The following is a 22,835-nucleotide window of genomic DNA, read 5'->3' as shown; positions in this document are numbered from 1 at the left end:
AAGAGGCCCTGTTACCTACTTTTCGCATTAAGTAACAGTCAACTGTAAGAATCATGCAAATTCTGTAATATCTAGATACACCCCAAAAAAGGCTAAACATTTTTTTTGTAACTAAGTTGTTTTGATGAAATGTATAACCATTCATTCTAATCTGAGAAGATAACTCATACTGAAAATTCAATAGTTTCTATTGTGTTTCATTGTCATTTACAGAATTATCTCCCTTGATGTTGAATTCTTTAGTACGTTCTTTATAATTTATATCTCTTATGAGCAGGGGTTATATGAAAAGCCACATGTTAATTTCTGCATGTATACTATAACATTTTAAACAAAATATATCAAAAATAAAAATATTTAGGCTGACATTCTGCGTTATTCTTACCTGGATTACTAATTGATAATGGACTCAATGGCTGTAATTGCCCTCAGCGTCCTTGGGGGGGAGGGGCAGTACAATCATCCTTGTTCATAGAACCTCTAACATGTTACATAGTAAATGTGGAATAGAAAGATCATACAACTACAATAATGATGCGAAAAATATTGATGCAGAAAAAAAAAGATGTTGTAGAAATCGGTGTTTAAACTTTGGATCTGAAGTGCAAAGGTTCGCGATCACTTGGTTTAAAATTTGATGTCGGAGAATATTATTTGAAATGAAGGCTTGAGGTAGTATAACTAAGCCATACTGTCGATAATTTATAAATCATTTAGTTTAATCTATAGATCGAAAAACGCTCACGCCATTTATGATGATATACTGATTTCAGAATGAAACCACGCGACATCGACGAGTTCATGATTTCATTCGCAGAACTTTTGAATGACTGATGCGTTGAAATGACATTCCCATATCCAAATTGCTAACTGTAAAAATCACGCAACTCTTAAACAGCCTGTATATAACTTTCGATAAATTTAAATTTAATGTAAGAGTTTATATTCACCGTATTTTAACGGATGCAGACAAGGGGGAATCATTATGATAAGTAACAAAATTTAAAAACAATCATATACCGAGAAGGGAGATAAAGAATATACATACTGAAAAAAAATGATGAATGATGAAATTTATCACTACGTTTTTGACTTGGCACAGGAATTTCAAAGTAATATAGTGGGGAGATGTTAGGGTGGTTAAAACTATCTAGAGAGAAGAGAACAACGAGTCGTTGTGAATCGGCTATGTTCTGATAGGAAAAACTAAGTTGGATACCGGGGTGCCACTGGGAACGATTTTTTTGCCTCTCTTGATTATTATCTTTTTGAACGATATTGTGAAGGACATCAGTACTTCTATTAAACTCTTTGTAGGTGACCCAAGTAAATGATCTTCGTGCCTTTTAGGAGATTTTTGGAAGAAACATTGACAAAACTCACACGGTCATGGTCAAGAAAATAGCTGGTGAAGTTTAATCCGCTAAAGACAGGTGCAAAGTTCATTTCACGGAAAAAACATAAAACCTGTACAGCCCTCACTATATATGAACCCACAATTGATACAAGAGGTCAGACAACATCAACATTTATAGTATGATTTTGTCTATCAATGGTATATGACACGATCATATCGATTATATACCCAAAAAGCTTTTAACCGTTTGCCAATAGGGTTTTGAAAATCCGTTTTTCAGTAGATACAAATGTACTCCGGAAAGAACTGTACATGTCCTTTTTTTGCGACATATTCTTGAGTATGGAGATGTATTATGGGATTGTCAGGATCAATAAGAAACAAGTAAATTCGAATGTATGCAGTTAAAGGCCACTAGAATTGTTACTGACATGAGTACAAATTTACCTTCATAAATAGGTTATATGATGAGGTGGATTGGGAGATTTTGTCAAAATGGAGAGAAAACAAACGCTAAATATATTTCATAAACTTTTGAAGGAGAAAATTCCAGAGCAAGACTTAGGACTACAATATAGTTCCTAAAAACAACACGTATTTTTGTAGAATTTATTGGAGTCTCCTTAGTGTATTTGTGGTGAAGTTGAATCAAATGACCATTATCTATTTTACTGTAACATTTAATAATTCACGAAAAAAACCAATATCCAAATCGATGTTCCTGTTTGAAAGGGTTTGCATTTGTTGTTAGGTGGCTCACAAAATTTATCAAAAAATTATCAAAGAAGGAAATTTTTCTTACTGTTCAAAATGGAATACAAAATCTTTTTCTTTGCATTTCGTTTTCTTTTTTTTTTATTCATTTTTTGTTATTTTTTTTTCATAAATTTCTTTTCTTACTATTGTGACTTTTGCAATTCTTTGATAAATAATGTGGTTTAAAACATTGTTTCATTATTTTTTTCTGACATAATTTAAGCCACAAATCACATTTTTTATTTACTTTCGTTACTTTGTATGTATGATTTTAGTTACTTTATGTTCTTTGTTGTATATTTCTGTTTTCCATGTCTGGTCTTTGTCCCTGGATTACATTCTTTTGATTACCGCTATAACCTTGGTTCCCTTGATTACTCTTTCACAGTATTGTATATTTTTTTTGCCTACTATTTGCTCACAGTCTGAATTTATCGATCATCGTAAATTCTTAAGTCAGTAGAAGATAACAGGGGGACGGTCTATAAAAAGAAGGTAGTTACCAAATCTTAGTGATCGTTGTTCTATATATATGTATAATATATTTTCAAGATATTTGTTATTTTTCAACCTTATACGGCCGCACAGGGTATCAGGCAATAAGTCACATCCTCTAACTAAGCTCCGCTTTCGCACGGGATAATTGGCGTGAAAATCACTAGTGTAGTTCAATAGCAGTTCTAGTACAGTCAATGCTGACTATCAACAATACAACTATGTTACTATAAATAGGTTTTCTAAGAAATAGTGTAAGAATTACAATGACATAAAATTTGTAGGATACGAGAGTTGTAAAACATTGGATTTTAAACAATATCCGGATGATGTATCATTTTACCAGAATCAAAAATTGCGTTCTTTCTAACCTCTTTGAGATATGGTACGTTTCACTACAATATTATTTTTTTTCTCCAGGATATTTCAAAATGTCTCAAACCCTTCGCTTAGCCAACTAAAATTCCTTAAGACCTTTGAGATTTAATTTTCCTGTACTACGATTTTGCAAAAGACACGTTGTTTATTTCTGGTCAGATTTTCCTTAAGGTTAAGAACCTAAAGTTTAATTTTATCACGAATCGTCCTTAAACAATTTATGATAGTAAGTTATTATATAGTTTAGTGAACAATGCACGAAAATATTGTACGAGATTTTATTGTAGTATATACGGCGCTTCCAGGAGCCCTAATAGAGATTAATTTGAAATATTTCCTTGTGATAATTATTACTATGTTGAATATGTCGACATCATTACTGTTTAAATATGGTTACTTCTAGTAAAAGAATTACTGCTGTTTCATTGTATTGTAGAAAATACGTTTCAGGGACGTGTACCTATGAAAGCTAAATTAATCTTTGAGTCTTATATGCCGATTTTATTCTTCATTTTCGATCCGAATTTACGATTACCCTCTTACGTACAGAATAAAAAACAAAATTATCAACTACAAGAACATAAAACAATGTAGATTTATGTACTAATGGTGAGCAGGCCGTACTATCTCATTAAATCAAATTACTGAGTGCATGTCAGTTCGAATATTATGACTGTATGAATTATTACCACTGTCATTTCCTTTAAAAACCGTTTGTCTTCAGTGCAATTTGTTTCCCTTATTCAATGTTACAAACTCTATAATAAATCGGTATTTTACTGATAATATGTAAAAAAGTGCATTCGGTTGTAATTCTATAAAATCGACATTCTAACTGGAGGTTGTTATATGTCATGTCCTTAAACCATAATCGTTAACCTGTATATGAAGTATTATAAAGCTGGTTCCGTTCTTGTTTACAATTATTTGATATATTCTTTAATATGCTGAGTGCATGAGAGATCATGTTGTAAAATCAACATCCCATGTCGTAAAACACGACTTTAAAACAGTCACACTAATGTTATTTGCCTCAATATAAACATATACTGACCTGATTTTATGTGCTTCGGTATAATAGTATAAATTAAATTTGCCATTTATATTTTTTATCTCGCCTTCATCAAACCGATTCGGCGAAGAAAAAACATATATGGACTAAAAGAAATGGGATGAAGAACTGTCCCAATGGAAGATGAAATTACAAATTCAACAATGCTTTTGTTTGTGCCAAGTTTCATCCCTTTGTAGTGCCTTTGAAAATAAGTTCGGGTAGATGGAAGGAGAGTATTCCAACCTTGTTTGACTGACATAAGATGATTAGGCGCTACTAAATACCCGACTAATTAGATAATTTTATCTACATGTAGTTTATTTACTGTTTTATTGGTTTATTGTTGTTTTTTATAAGACTGTGTGAACAACAGAATATAGTAAGGAGTGAAAGTTACTTTGAATTTACTTCCATAAGAACAAAAAACCTTTTTTTTTCAGTATATGACAGAATTAAATCACCTAACTGCCGTTTATTGTACCTTGGTGGTCTGTCTTGGAAGCACTCAGGACTCTGATGATTTACGAGAAGAACTGAAGAGGATGAGAACCCAGGCCATAGAACTGGCTCGGACTAATCGTTTAAAGTTGATACCTTCGTTACGGAAGTATGTAGTATATATATATAAGTTGTCCTAACAGTTATATCATGTACTAACGGATTCACTCTAACCTCTAACAGTTATATCATGCGCTAAACATCTCAATCTAGATTTATCACTAGGTTAATATATATATAGTCCAATTCATCGAGTGGTCTAACGCGCTGGACTTATGCACACGGTATTGCAAAGGAGAGGGTTCAAATCTCGCTTGAAGATCAGTAAATATTTAGTTGATACATCTATTTTTTGTAGAAGAAAATATTCTACAGTGATTCTTAAAAAAGCTATTGTGTCAGAGATGTCCCCGAGGTTACTTGAAGTTTTAACTATGAATCGAAGTAACTCGTTCTTTCTTTATTGACTCAGCTCTGCGATGCTTTAATTTCAGAATGTGAGTTCATATGTTGTACATGTAATTACATTTTTATCTATTTCAGTAAATTGCTATGTCCGGAAGATGTTAAAGATTTGGAAAAGATATTTAATATGTTTTCCTCTTGTCTAGAATACTTTGAAATACAATTAGTAAAAACATTATATATCCAACGAGAATTTCCACTTCATACAGGTACTTGTTATATAAGTGAATAGTTTTTATTTTATTTCGTTTTAGGAACCAGATTAATGAACTTCTACACGATAATTAATGTCCTAAGATCAATATGTAATATTACAGTAAAGAGTTGTTGTTTTATTATCGTTATTTTCAAACTATACACTAAATACACGAAACTAATTGCGAATTTAATGCACATTATTCTTACATAAACGTTTTCGGATCTGAAGATGTCCAGCCATGACCGTGAATGTAATACTCAAATCATCACGACCTACGTATCTTTCGTAGTATTTGTATGACGAATAAGTTAAATGTAAAAATACCATTATTTACTCTAACCACATTTTACTTCTTTTTCAATGTTTTACCAATACCGTTCAACTGAAAATATTATTTCTTACTTCATATCGGTCTCCTGGTCTTAATACCACACCCCTTTCAAAGAATATTTTGTATTACTAGACGTCCGGATTTTAATCAACACCGGGTGGACTGAACCCTTTAGCTTATGCAAGAAACATTCGGTGACAGTGGAAAGCCTAGACAATACTCAGACTGAGAAAAGGGATGCAGAATATGAAGAAATCAAAATTTTAGAGAAGTATGCTATTGTTTTGTTATAAGTCGATTGTTAGATGCAGAACAAAAGAAACAAAATAATCCAATTAGAAAATGTATTATAAAGTTTGGATGTCTTAATAGCTAATATAAAGTATATAACCTTTCTGTACCAGGTAACAATCACCTTCTAAAACACAATATTGTCTGTATCTGAGTGTCCCTGTAAATATAGATTTGAACTACTTAGTCGACTTTTCTCCATTAATCCTTTATATACCAGTATGGATAGGGCATTGTGTCGTTCGCAGATTTTATGACACCGTAGTAATGGAACTCTTGCAATAAAACTGACAAATGGAAAAATGATACTTTTAAGAGATATATTTTAACGTAATATAATATAAACCCGGAAGCAATTAGAATCATGTTGATGTCTAAGCATGTGCTACACGACCTTTAAAATAAATCCAACGCAATCTAAATCAACAAAAATATAGTTGCATGCACCCTACAGACGGACACACAAACCCCCAACTTATAGCCTTGGTTATGTAGATGAAGTTTCTACAGAATAGGCCTGGTTATATAGATGAAGTTGTATTCGTTATTTTTCCAGAGACATCAGTGATTTACACGAACTTCTTTACAACATAAACAATCTTATTGCCGTCCAGCCTTGGGAAGTGGAACCAGAAGATGGACACAATGGTGCTGGTAGATTTAGTATTGAGTATAGTTCCACCTAAGAATTAAACAAAACATTCACTTACAAGTGACACGCACGAAGTTTGGCTGGAAACCTTTAGAATGCCTAAAACATATTTTTAAACGAAACTGTCAATGAGAGTTAGTTTTAGCAGAATTTTACTGCTAAATTTACTTTTTGCATGGTTGAAAAGTACCACAGGCGAAATACCAGCCTCTTTAAATCCATGTATATACCTTTAAGGAAAAAGAAAACTATTTCTTTCACTGTAAAGAAGTCAATAAATGTATGTATCTCCAGATATGTGCAGCAGCAATGCCTATAACTGGCGTTCAAACATGGTTTATAGGGGCATTCTATGAACAGTTTCAAAACATAATTTCTTTTATTTTTTTCTACCTTATTTTCAAGAAAATATGTCGATCTTTCAAATTGTGTAAAGAAAAAAGAGGGTGCAATAAATGGAGATACTGCTTTAAAAATCAATTAAACCTACTATCACCGTCCAGCTGAGGAAACTACCTAACATTTTCTTTGCAATATCACAGTTCTTACATAATTTAGACTTTGTGTTCCTGAAATATAATTAAATTTGCATCAGTTTTTGTTCAGTTATACTATCATTCATAAATATCACTGTGGTTTCCAAAATACAATGTACATATCTTGTTATTTCACTGAATCCGATATCATATTTATTCATTACATTGTTTTAATTATAGTACATCTCACCTATATAACTGACGTGTTTCATTGAAGTGTAATAATGTGTGTTTTTAGAATTCAGTCATTCTGGGAATAGCTCTGAGACTTCATCAACGTCCTCGCTAGATATTGATGGAGTAAGTATTTATTTATATTTACAACTTATACAAACATTCACAGTATGTTTATGTATATATTTTTCACTTGTTTATGAAAAGAAAATAACTCATGAAACATATTTTTATAAAAATCAAGTATATTTATTCAAATATTTATGATCATGGATTTAGAAATAATTCATAAAAATATTTGTATAAAACTCTTATGATAAAATATATTATCCATTTCACTACTTATGTGGAAACCATACACAGCCAATGTGCCACATATGATAACCATGTGGTGATCATATGATAATCATACGATAATTAACATACATAGTCATATCACATATGTAAATTTTGGCTTGGGAATATATGATATAATATGTTTGTGAAAAACATATTATTATCATATGATGCTCGCTTCATGTGATTACCATATGTTGCAAACCGTATGATTCTCATGTGTGGCACATTTGGCTGTGTATTTATTTCATATGATTTTGGTTAAAAGAGGTATGTGTTTTTATACACACAAATCTAACGTACATTTCTACGGGATCCATATGTGGTTTTAGACTTAATATGTTTCAATAGGAGTTAAATAAAACAAAATATTGTTGCAATATTTATGTGCATAGTTCAAATTGAAAATTGGTATCACAATATTTTGGAAGTTGATTTCAATGTTAGTATAAGAACAAACATTCCTAGCACATCAAAGAGATGGTGTGTGGTTTACTCTTAAAGAAATATAAATACTAAATCATTATCCTTCTTCTTAATTCTGTATAGTACAATTTTCCTTAATTTTTCATATTCTAAATATTTCGTTTTAATTTTCTGACCACCCTGAAACAGGTTTTAGTTAACAATATCAATAGAGTATTTTTTCATACTTTCTTTTTCCAGTCCTTTATTATAAACGTAAGTTGCAGACTGGCGGAGGTTAATAAAGTTATCAAATATAACTAACCTACCAGAAAGCTTTTCAAATTAAAGTATAAACAAATATAACCTAACCCGCGTGGAAAGTACTGCAGTTATTTCAATTACTGATAGAAAGAAAGGACACTACTCATTCGATATCTTATCTTTAGTAATTTAACGAATAAAATTGATGATTGCATTGTCACATAGCAATATTGACTATTAGATGATAGGGGAAATTTTCAGTTTTGTTCATCCAATCAGAAAACTTTTTTTTCAACTTACTTCTGAATCAACATGCATGTGTATAACTACCGCTTTTACAATACTTGTATTTCAGGGAATAAGACAAGGATACAAAAGAAAACGTTGTATGATCATTGTACTGGTGTCTTGTTTGTTGTTAGTTGCAGTTATTGTTACAACGATTGTGTTATTACATGAATCTCCATTCAGCTGATAGCTGCTCGACTCTTTATATTTATAATTGTCTCAATTCGGCTCTGTATATGGTTACTAGTCAAAATGATTAACAATATTAAACTCATTGTTCTGTGGTATACCAGTTTTAAAAAAATCTACAATTATAAAAATATGCAAGTCGTCACTTTCTGAGAATGTTTCGCACTGATATTAGGTTTTGAAAATTTATCAAATCGATATGTTTTTATGGATTATCTTTTCAATAAAAGTTGGCAAAGTTTTTGTTCAATGGCAGAGATTAAATGCGTGATGTTACAACTATTCAATCTTGCAAGTGATTGGGAGGTCAACAACATCTATTCCAGACATTAATCATTATCATGTTAAAATCTGCAGTTGTCTTTCGTCTCGTAGCGGCATCACCAGTGAAAGCACCGGTCATATTTATCCTGAGAGGGCTGGGATTTGATTTGATTTTTATATTTCAGCAGTAACCGAAATCAATATTTCTATTTGAAAATCCGTCTTGTGTAGTAGTGGGGAAAATATAAAATCAATATTTTTTTTCCAATGATGAGTATTTTTTTTTCTCTCCAAAATTTGTGACATTTATTTTTTAAGGTCTCCCCCTTTCTACTCGCTAATCAAAAGATCGTTGCCTATTTAAAACTAGGACTACTCTTGCACGTCATCCTGCACAATAACTCTAATCGGAGTATCTGCGTTTCACTGTATAATAAATATAAACAGACGTAATGTACCAAAATTCATGTTCTCAAAGTATCTTAACCGTTTTTGTTCATGAGCGATAATCATTACCAGTCCATTAGCGTGGTAAAAAGTTTTAATACAAATGAGAAAGTGGAAAAGGGGGAAACGTGTCAAAGAGACAATAACCAAATGTAAAACAGCTAAAATCAGCTTTCAATGAACGATATGAATGATGAGAAATTATCCAACCTCGATGTTTGCCTTCGACCGGCTCCTGAAAGCATGACAAATAAATGGACATCACGCTATACTGTAAACATATGGAGAGAAAAAATAAAAGCCACACAGGATTAACAAAGGTTAGAGGAACGTTTTAAGGAGTTGTCATTCCTGAACTAGAAAGGGACCCTGCCGATTGTTAGCTAGCTTTATTCAAAGGAAGTTCTTATAGGTACAAGTAGCAAAATTTATGTTCCCGTCGGTCAAAACTTCATTTAAATATCTAAAAGTGCTTTTAATTTCGAGTACCAAATATTGATTATGTGGATTTCGGCATATTTTTATTTATTTTTCCACACAAAAAGTTCCCATAAGAAATTCAATTACTTGAAGGTTAACGGAATCTACAAAGCGAACAAAAATATCATTAAGTAAGAGTCCATGTATTGTTGTAAAATTTAAGCACGCACAAATTTTTTTGTTTTTGTTTAATGTTTCTGTGAATTGCCTAAAAGAGTTCGAGCAGATATATATTTACATTGAGATTTGAAACGCACATTTGATAAAATAAGAGGATATTTTCTTAATTCATGAGACAATTTTGTATAAAGAGTTGACAAATAAAGATGTTGAACAGATTCAAAAGAGGCTACACAAGCATGCATTTAGCAAGTATATCAAACTAACTTTAGACACTTCAAAAGTATTCTATTCCACCTTTTTCATAAGACCACAAAATAATTGCGGTCGTATAATGTTATAGATGTCGTCTTTTGTGTTTTCGTCATCTGTTGACACTTACGCGCGATGACTTGAATATTAGTTTGGGGAACTTTGATATGCGGCAGCTATAAACTGTAAAACGAAAAATCTAGATTTCAAGAAAAAAATTAACAATTTAATGGGGGCGAACGTCCCCCTCCCTGAATCCGCCACTGATATTGATATATTTATGTCTCAGTTTTACAATAACTAGGATTTACTTTTTTCTCAATAAATTAATATAATTTTAAAATGTGAACTATGAACATTTTGTTTTATTAACGATACGGAACTGAAAACTGAACTGAAATCGGGCTATAAACTGCTTCTAAGGTCAAGGTCAAATTCGTATTGATTACCGTTAAGACTTCGTCCTCTGAAAAAATGCTGCAAGGTTTCAAACTACAAAAAATAGGTTGGTATTAATTTTTGGGGATACGATCCAACCGTTTTGAAATTAGGCATAAACAAGTATTTCATGGAATTTAGCTATATCATTTCCAGCCAAAGCATGTGGATGTTGCCAATATTGTTCAACAATATACTATATCACAAAGATCAGATTGGAATTGATTTGGATGGTTTAGACCTGAACCATAATGGTTAAGGAATTATGGGTAAAAGAGGGCCAAACAAGTATTCTCCTGATGTCAAGACAATAACTTGATTATGAGTATCAATGAGTCAATTGTACAATTAGGTGTCATACAACCAAAGGAAAGCTGACATTAATTCGTGTGTTGTGACTTGATCAATTAAGGACTATTAGTGTAAGGACAAAACTGGGACAGAAACAGCATTTTCCTGATACTTGGATGATAACTTGAATACAAGGAAAATTAATGAATTTCTTTGATATTATACCACAAGGTGCAATATCCCCAAAGAAAGCTTGAAATTGGGAGTGATTTTTGAGTTGTGATTGGAACCATTTAGGAATAAGAGCCAGAATGGGCTTTGATTCTGGTCAAATTATTATCTGGTGTCAATATTGTATCACTATCAAAATTCCAATCTGTATCCAGCTTGAATGGTGTGTCCATACTTACCCCAACTGTTCAGAGTTTAACATGTGGTCGTATCAAGCTGCGCCGTATAAAGCATTTTAGTAGTATGTCTTGTTGCAAAATTTGTAAACAAGATATCTGGTAGTTGACCTAGACTAAAAGGATTGATTGATTGATTGACTGTTGGGGTTTAACGCCCGAGCAGCAATATTTCAGCTATATTCAGGCAAAGACTAGAAGGAAGAATGAGATTACATTTGTTGGGTTTTCGGCAGTTTGGGTACCCAGTACATAGTTGGAACTGTCATGATATTTCGCTCTGCTTGTAAAGATAAAGTAAAACCTACCATTAAAAGAGAGTTCATATTTTTAAAAATCCTAGTTTAGGTTTTCAAAAATCTAGTAAGGTTTTAAGACAATGTTTAATACTAATTGGTATAAAGTTAATTCAATGTTTTTTCTTTCTTTCTTTTTTTCTTTCAATTTATTTTTTTTCTTTTAAATATTGCGGTAATGTTTAAATATTACAAATTACTTAGCAAACACAAATGATCAACAAACAAGAAATGAAATTAGGTTTTCTGGTGATTATTTCCTCGAAGTTTCCACGCTAGTCTCATTTTCCTACTTTTCCTAAAAATTTTGACTCTTTGAAAAACTCAAATGGACATTAACAAACAATATCGAAATTAAAACTTGTCTTTTTTGTGTTTTGTTTTGTTCTGTTTTTTCATCGTAAATATTTACTTTTGGCGAACTGTCCTAGTATTGTGTCTACTAGTATAGAAAAGTGCTCACCAACAAATGTGGAAGTTGGGCTACGGATCAATCTATCTGGAAGGCAATGTCTGGTTATGTTGAACTACATACAATGTGGTTTTTTTTTAATACCAACAGATTCCTTATTGCTTGAGCTGTATTGGTACACAACTTCACTGTCTCGTCCCATGTTTTAAAACGTAAATCGACACTATTGAATTTGCTCGTATTTTATCACAATGATTATCATTTCAAAAATATGTTATTTCATTTGTTTTTACAAATAAAATATGTTTAAACTAAACGTTACATTAATATGAAGTCCAACTACTTACAATTCACCATCTTTATATTACTAACAGCAGGATAAGAGTAAGTGTCAGTAAATTAAACTGATCGTGGATTGGCAAGATCGTAAGTTATTGGTATGAATGTGGATTGTTATATGACCGTACATTGGTAGTCAGATCTTGAATTGGTACTACAAAGAATTAGTGTGATCATGGATTCTTATGATCATTAATTGATTGGTATAATCGTGGGTATATTGGCATGATTATGAATGGATATAATCGAGAATTGGCATGCAATGGATTGATATGACCATAAATTGGTAGGATCGTATTTTTGTAGGATCGTGAATTGGTATGATCATTTATTGGTATGATCATGGACTGGTATGGTCTTGAATTGTAAATATATGAATTGGTATGATCGTGGATTGGTGTGGCTGTGAATTGGTATGATCATGTATTTGTGTTATCGTAGATGGATAGGATCATGAATTACCATGATCATGGATCGCCATGGTCACAGATTGGTATGATCATATATTGGTAGCATCGTGAATGAGTAATCATGGATTAATAGTCGGTAATAGTTGGACTTCATATTTGATAGTGGGGGCAAGCCGGTTGTTTTGCGCCGAACTCTTAAAAGCAGTGTACATTTATTTGTTATAACTCGAATATCTTTGTTTACATGTATGTGTTCGCATTATTAAGGGTATGTAATGGTTCAAGTGAAGTCACGGTGAGTTAACTAGCCTAACTAGAAATAATATATAAGTAGAGTAGATATAATATGCTTTGTTCGCTTTCTTAGTTCCGTATGATTTTCAAATCTGTACCCAATGAGGTAGTGCTTGAATAATTTTGAGCAAAACTTTTAAAAACAAGTGTTCTCATTTTCGGAAAATGTCCAAGGATGGAGGATGAAAAAAAATCAAAGGATATCTTGCCTTATTGGCGAAGGAACATTTGAAAAAGAAATGTAACATTCGCCATAAATTACCCTGAACTGGAGCTGTATCTTGTTCACTTAGTCTACTTCAAATTTAAATATCAAAGAAATATCAAAACGCTTTCTACATTTTATTGGTATCTGAAGATTTATGTTTGGCTCTGTAAACCTGTTATTTTTTATAAATGGAAGTGATACAACAAAAATATCCGTAAATTACCTAACTTCAGCGTGTTGAAATAGGGTTATGTGTTCTGTTATATACAGAGAACTAACATATTTAGACAGAAAGCGTAAAAGGACACCAGGGACAACACAATAGAGACATCAGGACAACGCAGACTTTTAACTAAAGAAAAAAGTTTCTTGTAAGACTCCGCAAAAGTAATGATGCTTTTCATACAACAGAAAATGATAAAAAATAAAATATGGATTTTATTAAAATTAAGACAAATCATAGTATGAAAATTTTATATTAAATAAAACACGCAAAAGAGCATTAAAACAATCCAAAGCTGCTATTTTCTGTCGGTCTCGTATTTCGGATCTAAAATGAGAGTGCATCAATCCCGCAAGCGTCAGTAAAATAGTTCATATTTCAAATATTATGTCTTAAGGGCAACTTAACAGAACTACTATAAATTTAAGCAAAATTACATTAATTAAAAAGACTCATTAATCTTTCTTAATTCTAAATCTTTGTTCGATCCTTCATTCTACGATCAGTTCGCGGATTTAATTTTTCAAACGGGAAATATATGGGGCGAATATTTTTTTCCGTGACATCACAAGAACACCATAGATTACCATGAATACGAGAACCTCCATTTTTTATAAGACAAAGTATGTTTTACAATCAATTGGTGTTTACTCGAAAACAGTAGTTTAGTATAAATAATTAATGTAAAATGTTACCTTGGACAAACTGAAAAAGTTATAACCGTTAAGTGCTTCGCCTAATCATGATTGTTGCCATTAAAAAAAAATATAATAAATATATAAAAGGTGTTTTTACTTACGAAAATAGCAAATATTGGACATGATTCTAGCCATATGCGCCTGCTATTCGATGAGGTACGAAGAATGCGAGTAACCGTAACGTTTTTTACTAATATTATTACATTCAAAGCCGTTTTAACGAATCGACATAGCATCCGGAACGAATTGCATTTATCGCCGACACCAAAACGAACGCTATAACGAAGGTCGAACAACCTGTGCGCTCCCTTAACAATATTAATTCGTTCCAGTTACGGTAATGGTCAATTGCTTTCGTTTAAAACCCTAAATTAGGGAAGAGAGTCATATGTTGAAAAAAGGTAAAAAAAAATGGTTCTTCCTCTTAAAACGTTAATCTTATTCCTATGGTATTCAACATTTGCGAGGTATTAAAATGCACAGTTTTTTCTAGAGATGCATTCGTAAATTGTTTGCAGAATATCGATAAATCAACAGGAACCCGTGTATTAATCATTTGAAAAGTTTCTTGCATCGATAATATAAATTATGTCACCATTTAGTTTTTTTTAAATTTACAATCATTATTCAGTACATAGAAGTTGTATGACAAAATGATAAGAATGATAGAACTAATAGTGCAGTATATACATTCATACAAACATTGGATTGCTCTCAAATGAACTGTAAATTTCTATCTGTTACCATGTGTTTCACGATGTGAAAATGTGATTTTGTCGTAGAAAACGGATTTGGATGATAAAACATGTGAATACATATGAAAAACAAGCGATATTCAAAGAAGAAATCTAACCAAGGTGTTTTATTGAACCGAACATCTCCAAATATGGCAGACATGGCTACCCAGGTAAACAATAATGTTGACAATCCAGGTACCCCTGTAGCAAATCAATTAAACGGAACTAACGAAATTTTATATGGTCAATCTATGACCACCCCAATTACAGCTACTTCAATGCATTATAATACTCCGAGTAATACACCATATACAGTAGTACAACAGCCTCATCCAATGGCATTTCCTGATCATGGCCAATCACCTAACTTCAGTCAACCGAATTCTCCATCTACTCAACCAAATATGTATCCAATATTACATGACATTTATGCAAAACTTGAGAAATTAGACACTGCTCAGTCGAAACTTGATTTCTTACCAGCAATAAACGAGCGCCTGGAAAGACTTAATTTTCATGGCCTTCAATCAGAAATTTCATCAATAAAAACACACTTACAGTTTAACTCTGAAAGGATTCAAGGTAGCGAACAACGCACTTCACTTGAACAATGGGTCCAACGAATTGAATTCCAAAACAAGGAATTGTACAACGAAAATATAGACCTGAAAGAAACATTACTAGACATTCAAACAAGATCTATGCGTGACAACCTTATATTTACAAACTTACGAGAAATCGATGAAAACGAAACGGCAGAACAAACAGAAGAACTTGTCAAACACTTTATCAAAGAAAAGCTTGAAATTCGTACTGAAATTCCTATAAATTCCCTATTGATGTTCCGAGTGCTCCAGTTCCACCTCCAGAAAGCAATAGGCAACAACGACAACACAGATTGAATGACATTCCACCACAGCAACATTCTGACAATGGATCGGCATAAGACAGACCAACAAGAGGCCATTATAACAATTGTAACACTAGGCAAGACTCAATCCAAAGTGACAAAATAAATACTTTAAATATTACATGTATTAATGTTTGTGGGCTTAAAAGCAAACTTTTGTGTCCTGAATTTTCTGAATTGATTGTATTGTATGATGTCATTTTTGGTATTGAATCAAAAACAGATGACTTAGATATTCTGAATCTACCATCAGGCTATAGTTACTTTTCTAAACATCGCAAAAAATGTGATAAAAAATCTGGGGGTATAATTTTTATATACAAATCATGTTTAAAACCATTCGTCGAAAATCCTAATAAGGAATCGGAATTTGTATTGTGGGTGAAATTTGATAACTTTTCAAAAACAGGTCAAAATTTATTATTAGGATGTGTGTACATTCCACCAGAGAGCTCAAAATACACATCGCCAGAAGCGTTTAATGAAATTGAAAGTGAACTTCTCTCATTGAAAGATAATGATACGGTATGTGCGTTGATTGGCGAGTTCAACGCAAGGTCAGCAAAATTAGCCGATTACATTGTATGTGACGATGATCTTTTGTTCTATCTGAATTATGATAATGATCAAACATTGTCAGATGAATTGTATGATTATAATAAATTAAATATGTACAACATTCCTTTAAAAAGGGAATCAGAAGATAAAGCAAGGTGTAATACATATGGGTACAAACTTTTACAGTTTTGTAGAAATAATGGTTTATATATTGCAAACGGAAGAGTATGTAACGATAGAAATATTGGTAAAGCTACCTGCAAAGATTCTAGTTTAGTTGACTATTTTCTAGTTGCATAGAACTTATTTCCGTTTATCAAAGAGTTTGAGGTCAAAAATTTTGAACCTCTTTTTTCTGATGTACATTGCAGATTTGGTTATTTCAATGAGAACACTGTCTGATTTGCATAAGAATAGCAACTCAATGAATAGAATCGTGAAACCTATTCGTTGGATTGGGGATAAGAAACAACACTTTATTGAAAATTTAGAAAATACATTGTCTGTTGATAATTTATGTAATCAATTGGATATGATTGATATTGATAATAAGGAAACTATCCAATCTGAGTTGGATATTTTTATGCAAAATGTAAACAAATTGTTTACGGATACAGCCCAGTCTACATTTGGTAATAAACATGTCTATAAAAACAGAAGCAATCGGGTTGATCAGCCATGGATTGATCATAGCTGTCATCGCAAGAGAAATGAGTTCCATAAAGCTAAGAAGAAATTTAATCTTAATAAATCAGATGCTAATAGGAAAGAGTTAAAAGTAGCATGTAAAGCATATAAAACACAAATGCAGAAATGTTTCCAAGAATATGAATTTAGATTAGAAAATGAACTTCGTAAAGCATCGGAATCTGACCTCAGGGAATGGTGGAGAATTTTGAATAATTTTAACAAATCAAAATCCCAATCAAAAATAGATATAGAGACTTTATACGATTATTTCAAAAATTTAAATACTGATAATAGTTTGGATGATACAAATTTTGAAATACCAGAATTGGATGATGAATTGGCCAATGATATTCTAAACAGAGAAATAACAGAGGATGAAATCATTTCTGCAATCAAAGGTCTAAAAAATGGTAAATCTCCAGGTTAAGACTGTGTAATAAATGAGTACATAAAATCAACGGCACATATGTTGATGCCACTGTATCTTAAGTTGTTTAATATTATTTTGAATACTGGAGTCATTCCAGAAATGTGGACACTTGGTATGATAATACCTATTTTCAAAAACAAAGGTGACCCCCCTTGATCCTGATTCATATAGAGGTATTACACTTGTTTCATCAGTAGGGAAACTTTTTACAGTTATTTTGAATTCCAGACTAACTGAATATGCAGATTTAGTAGATATTATTCCAGAGTCCCAAGCCGGATTTCGAAAGGGTTATTCAACGGTGGATAACATATTTTGTTTACATGTCCTAATTGGTCTTTATTTATCATTTGGGAAAAAATTGTTTTTTACATTCGTCGATTTTAAGAAGGCGTTTGATACGGTATGGAGGGTTGAACTCTGGCAAAAGATGATAAAAAATAATATTGGTGGGAAGATATTAAAAGTAATTTATAACATGTATGATTGCATTAAATCCTGTGTTAAGCAGGACGACCAAATTTCTGGGTTCTTTTCATGCGATACAGGGGTTCGTCAGGGGGGAAATTTGTCACCTTTTCTTTTTTCAGTATTTTTAGCAGATTTAGAGGACTTTTTTTCTTCAAAACAATGTACGAGGCCTTGAGTATATTACAAAGAATTGTCAAGATATATTGAGAATCTATGTTTTAATCTTTGTGCTACTGTACGCTGATGATACCATTGTATTGGCAGAAAGAGCAGAAGATCTGCGAAGTTCTCTTCTTGTATTTGAAGACTATTGTTCACGATGGAAATTGACTGTCAATGTTGACAAAACTAAAACCATTATTTTTTGTAATAATGCAAAGTTCAACATGATTTCAAATTATTTGGACAAAATTTTGAAAGAGTTGATTCATACTCATACCTTGGTCTAATTTTTAATTACAACGGGAATTTTTCATTGGCAAAGAAAAAATTGTTAGACCAAGCTCAAAAAGCACTATATGCACTGTACGGAAAAATTAGAAACATTAATATACCAATTGACTTACAGTTAAAATTATTTGATTCACTGATTGATCCAATTCTTTTATATTCATGCGAGGTCTGGGGTTTTGAAAACACTAGTATGTTAGAAAAGATACATCTACAATTTTTGAAGAAAATCTTAACTGTAAGATCAACTACACCAAATTTTATGATTTATGGGAAAACCGGGCGTTATCCGATTGAAATTGAGATTAAAATTCGCATGTTGAAAGTTTGGGCCAAACTTATTACAAATGAAAATAAAATGTCAGGAATGTTATATCAGTTATTACTAGATATGCATAATAGAAATGTATATCATTCAAAATGGATTTTATATGTTAAATCTATATTAGACAACTCTGGTTTATCTTACGTATGGAATAGTCAAATTGTATTAAGTAAGCTAGACACTAAAATATATGTCAAACAAATTGTACATGATCAGTTTATACAGAAGTGGTACAGTGACATGATGAATTCGTCTAGAGGTCAGTTCTACAATTTATTTAAAAATGAATTTGGTTTTGAAAAGTATTTAGTGAAGTTAAATAAAAATCGTAGAATCTACATAAGTAAGTTACGTTGCTCAAACGTCAAGTTTCCAATTGAAACTGGACGTTGGACCAACACCTCAACGCTCAGAAAGATTTTGTTTATTATGTAATCTTGGTACTATTGGCAGAGATGCCAACCATTACGATTTTGCCGTAATTGTTACGATTTTTACATTAAAATTACGCTATTACGGTTGGTAAAATATAATTACGGATTTCCGCCGTTTCCGGTCTGCTGTTAAAATTTTCGGATTTTTTGTCGTTTCCGATCCGGTACGGTACGAGCCGTGTGCTACATAACAAATCATTGAGACGCTTTGTGTTTTGTTTCAAATCGGCTTCGTGTAAAGCGTTTATACGACTTAATAGTAAATACTGGTTCCTGGTATTTGTACTGACACTGTTAGCAAACTTTTTGTCAAAGAAACGTGAAGTGAATGATACTTTTCATTTTGACTAAATAATAATGTCAGGAGCACCTCCAGCGGCGAAAAAGCCGAAAATCGGACAAAAGTATCGAGATGAATATTCAAATGAATTTCCATGTTTGTCTAAGTCTTCTAAAGAGAACTACGCACATTGCAAGTTTTGTAAACAGGACTTTTCGATTTTACACGGCGACAGAGATGACTGTCGGCGACATATTAAAAGTAAAAAACACATTGAAAATTCCAAACTGCGTACAGACAATCAAAAGGTTTCATCATTTTTTTAAAAGAAAGAATCCCCACTTGAGTTACAGGTTACAAATGCTGAAGTTTTATTTACAAACTTTCTCATTGAGCACAACATCCCAATGGCAGTAAGTGACCATGCTGGCCCTCTTTTCAAAAAAAAATATTTCCAGACTCGGAGATAGCTAAAAGGTACTCGATTGCCCGTACAAAGACAACTGCTGTCATAGACAATCTTTCAAAAGACGTTGCAGGTTCAATTGGAAATAAATTAAAAGATACGCCTTACTCTTGTGCAACAGATGGAAGCAATGATATACATTCCCAGCTTTATCCCCTTGTAGTACGGTATTTTGAGAAAGACATTGATCAAATTGTAACTGCACTTTTATCATTTCCTAATTGTTCAGAAAGTTGTACTGGGGAAAATATTTTAATGAACCGTGAATGGATTAAAAATGACATCCATTGGAAAAATTGTTTTTCATTTGCATGTGATAATGCATCTGTAATGACTGGCAAAAACAAAGGCGTGGCAAAATTTATTGCTGATCAGCATGGGAATGTATTTAAAAGTGGTTGTCCTTGTCATCTTGTCCATATTGCTGCACAAAAGGCAGTAGGTAAATTACCAGTTTCAATAGCAGATATCCTAATTGACATTTATTATTACCTAGATAAAAGCTCCAAACGCAACATTGCTTTGAAAAACTGTCAGCTAATGTGTGAAATCAAAAAAATTTAAAACATGTAGCAACAAGGTGGTTGTCAGTGGGGAAATGTTTAGAGAGACTTCTTGAACAATGGGAAGCATATAAATTATTTTTTCAATGATGAATTTAAAACAGAAAACGACAAAATCGAAAAACAGTAGAACAAAAATAAAACAGTCCATGCAGTCTGATAAACCTAACCCAGCCAAAAAATCTTGTCAAGTACCCAGAGAAAAATCTGATTCAAATCCAAAACAAAAGACTAAATCAAAATCAGTGCCTGAAGGTTCAAAAAAGTCAAGTGAAAGTTCAAAACATAGTGGCAGTAAAACAGCAACTTTTATGAAAGAACAAGCGTCTAAAGATGTAACTCAAAAACCCAAAGAGAAAGTGTTGCCTTCAAGAGTTGGGAGAGTACATACTTTTTGTGAATAGTAAACTAACAATGTTATACTGTTTATTTCTGAAAAATTCAATCTCTTTATTTGACAAATTTAACACATTGCTTCAAAGTGATAAGCCACTGATACATGTTCTTAGGAGTGAAATGTTGAGTCTTTTGACAGATTTATATATAAGATTTGTGAAACCTGAATCAATTATTCAAGAAAAAGACCCCCTAAAAGTAAAGTATTCCGAGAGGAAGCATCAGAAAAAAGGGAAGACACAGTTATAGGCTCTGATGCTAGAGATTATTTGAAACAGATTAAACTTTCTTATGACGAGGAGACATCATTTTTTTCTTCAGTGAGAGAATTTTTTATAGCAGCATGTGACTATTTGATAAAAAAAAACTTCCTTATACTGATACTCTACTGAAATATGCTGAAGTTGCAAATATTCATTTAAGAACATCACACAAATTTTCAGCTGTTGAATATTTTATGAATAGATTTCCTGTTCTTAGTTAAAAATTTGACAAAGATCAAGTTGAAATCCAATTCAGCCATTACCAAATTGAAAAACTTTCAGATAAGATACTGACTGAAGAGAGGATTGATAAGTCCTGGGTATTAATTTCACAAATAAAAGGACCTGATGGAAATCCCAAATATAATGAACTGTCAAGTGTTATGCTTTCAATTTTAGTAATTCCTCACAGTAATGCAGATAGTGAGAGAATATTCAGTCTAGTTAACAAAAACAAAACAGATTCTAGACCAAATCTGTCATCTTCAACACTTTCTTCTCTGACGGTCATGAAGTCCTACATGGTAGCAGTAGACACAAAGTGTCATGAACAATCCTACACAGCAAAACAATTAAAAAGTGCAAAGTCTGCAACCTATTGTTCACTACAGAATTAACAATTTAACTGTTACTTTGAGTTCTTATTTGACAGGGAGTCATTGACAAAAACTAAATTGTATATATTTTATTGAACTGATAGTAATTAAATGCAAAGAAATGTTGGTTTTTGTTTAACATAATTTATGCTCATTATGCCTTGCTGATATACAGTAATTTGTCACAGAATCATAACTTGTTTTCTTGGTTTATATCACTTAAAAACAATTAGTACCAATGGGGCATTTCAGACATCAAAGATCAATTTTAAACAAAGACAAAACCAGTATACACTTTTTTTAAGTATTATCACAAAACACATCCATTGAAACCTCTGCTGACATTAGGCACTCCCACATGAATGGGAAATCTTAATCTGGATATTTATATAGTAAGTATAATTAAGTCTAAATGTATCTAGTTATTATTGTGTTCCATATTTTTGGTTTGTAGGTTACATTGTGTCGGTAAATATTATTCATTACTGAAAAGTCTCTGAAATTACTGAAAAAAATGTGTCTTTTTACTGAGACTGCTTAAATAGGGTTGGCATCTCTGTATTGGTAATGAATTTCACTGCTTGTTTCAATGTAAAAATGAACACATACAGCGGTTTAGAATAAAATTCATCCCCTCGTACTATTATACATATCCAAGGGAAGACTAACTTAAAGGGTTGTTGTCTCTTTGTAATAAAACAGTATTGAATAATTTGGCTATTTTTGTGCAAAAGCTTAGCAAATTATTATAGAATATTATAAGAAATAAATGTATACTTACAAATCGTATAAATCATGATTAACTTAAAATCCATATTGTATTAACCCACTTGTACATGTATGTTTGTATTGAATGTATATATTCAGTGTTGATGTGATGTGCTTAGCACGTGATTAGTGTTATTGACGATTGTTAAAAGTTAAGAATATTGTCGCTTACATCATATCAGTGTATGTACTTGTTCATTGTCTTTCTGTCATATGCTTCTTATGTAATATCATGTACCATTTTGTCTTTG

General features: G+C 32.0%; 1 protein-coding gene, 1 long non-coding RNA gene and 1 pseudogene across 3 annotated transcripts in view; 2 read left to right on the top strand and 1 right to left on the bottom strand.

Moving 5' to 3' along the window:
- The window catches only part of LOC148622852 (regulator of G protein signaling 9-binding protein-like), an 18,506-nt gene extending 8,290 nt beyond the window's left edge, over nucleotides 1–10,216 (top strand). The window contains exons 2-7 of one of the 2 annotated variants that reach the window (XM_088573110.1): nucleotides 4,481–4,647; nucleotides 5,082–5,212; nucleotides 5,666–5,804; nucleotides 6,381–6,472; nucleotides 7,251–7,312; nucleotides 8,547–10,216. In XM_088573110.1, the coding sequence (XP_088429236.1) occupies nucleotides 4,481–4,647; nucleotides 5,082–5,212; nucleotides 5,666–5,804; nucleotides 6,381–6,472; nucleotides 7,251–7,312; nucleotides 8,547–8,666 (711 nt within the window). In that variant the 3' untranslated portion in view covers nucleotides 8,667–10,216. Of the gene's footprint in view, nucleotides 1–4,480; nucleotides 4,648–5,081; nucleotides 5,213–5,665; nucleotides 5,805–6,380; nucleotides 6,479–7,250; nucleotides 7,313–8,546 lie in introns of both variants that reach the window. The other variant, XM_088573108.1, reaches the window with a different exon arrangement.
- LOC148622851 (uncharacterized) lies at nucleotides 6,364–22,685 on the bottom strand. The gene is made up of 3 exons (XR_015920708.1): nucleotides 22,598–22,685; nucleotides 6,967–7,045; nucleotides 6,364–6,506 (listed from the first exon to the last, which is right to left on the bottom strand). It is a non-coding gene; the product is annotated as an uncharacterized LOC148622851 (long non-coding RNA).
- Nucleotides 19,428–22,835, top strand: LOC148622850 (uncharacterized; annotated as a pseudogene).

Source organism: Perna viridis, chromosome 3 (assembly GCF_037379345.1).
Source record: "Perna viridis isolate PV_CMFRI_1.1 ecotype Kerala chromosome 3, ASM3737934v1, whole genome shotgun sequence".
Taxonomy (NCBI): Eukaryota; Metazoa; Mollusca; class Bivalvia; order Mytilida; family Mytilidae; genus Perna; species Perna viridis.
Note: the sequence above shows the minus strand (reverse complement) of the source record. Positions and strands in the feature narration are given on the sequence as shown.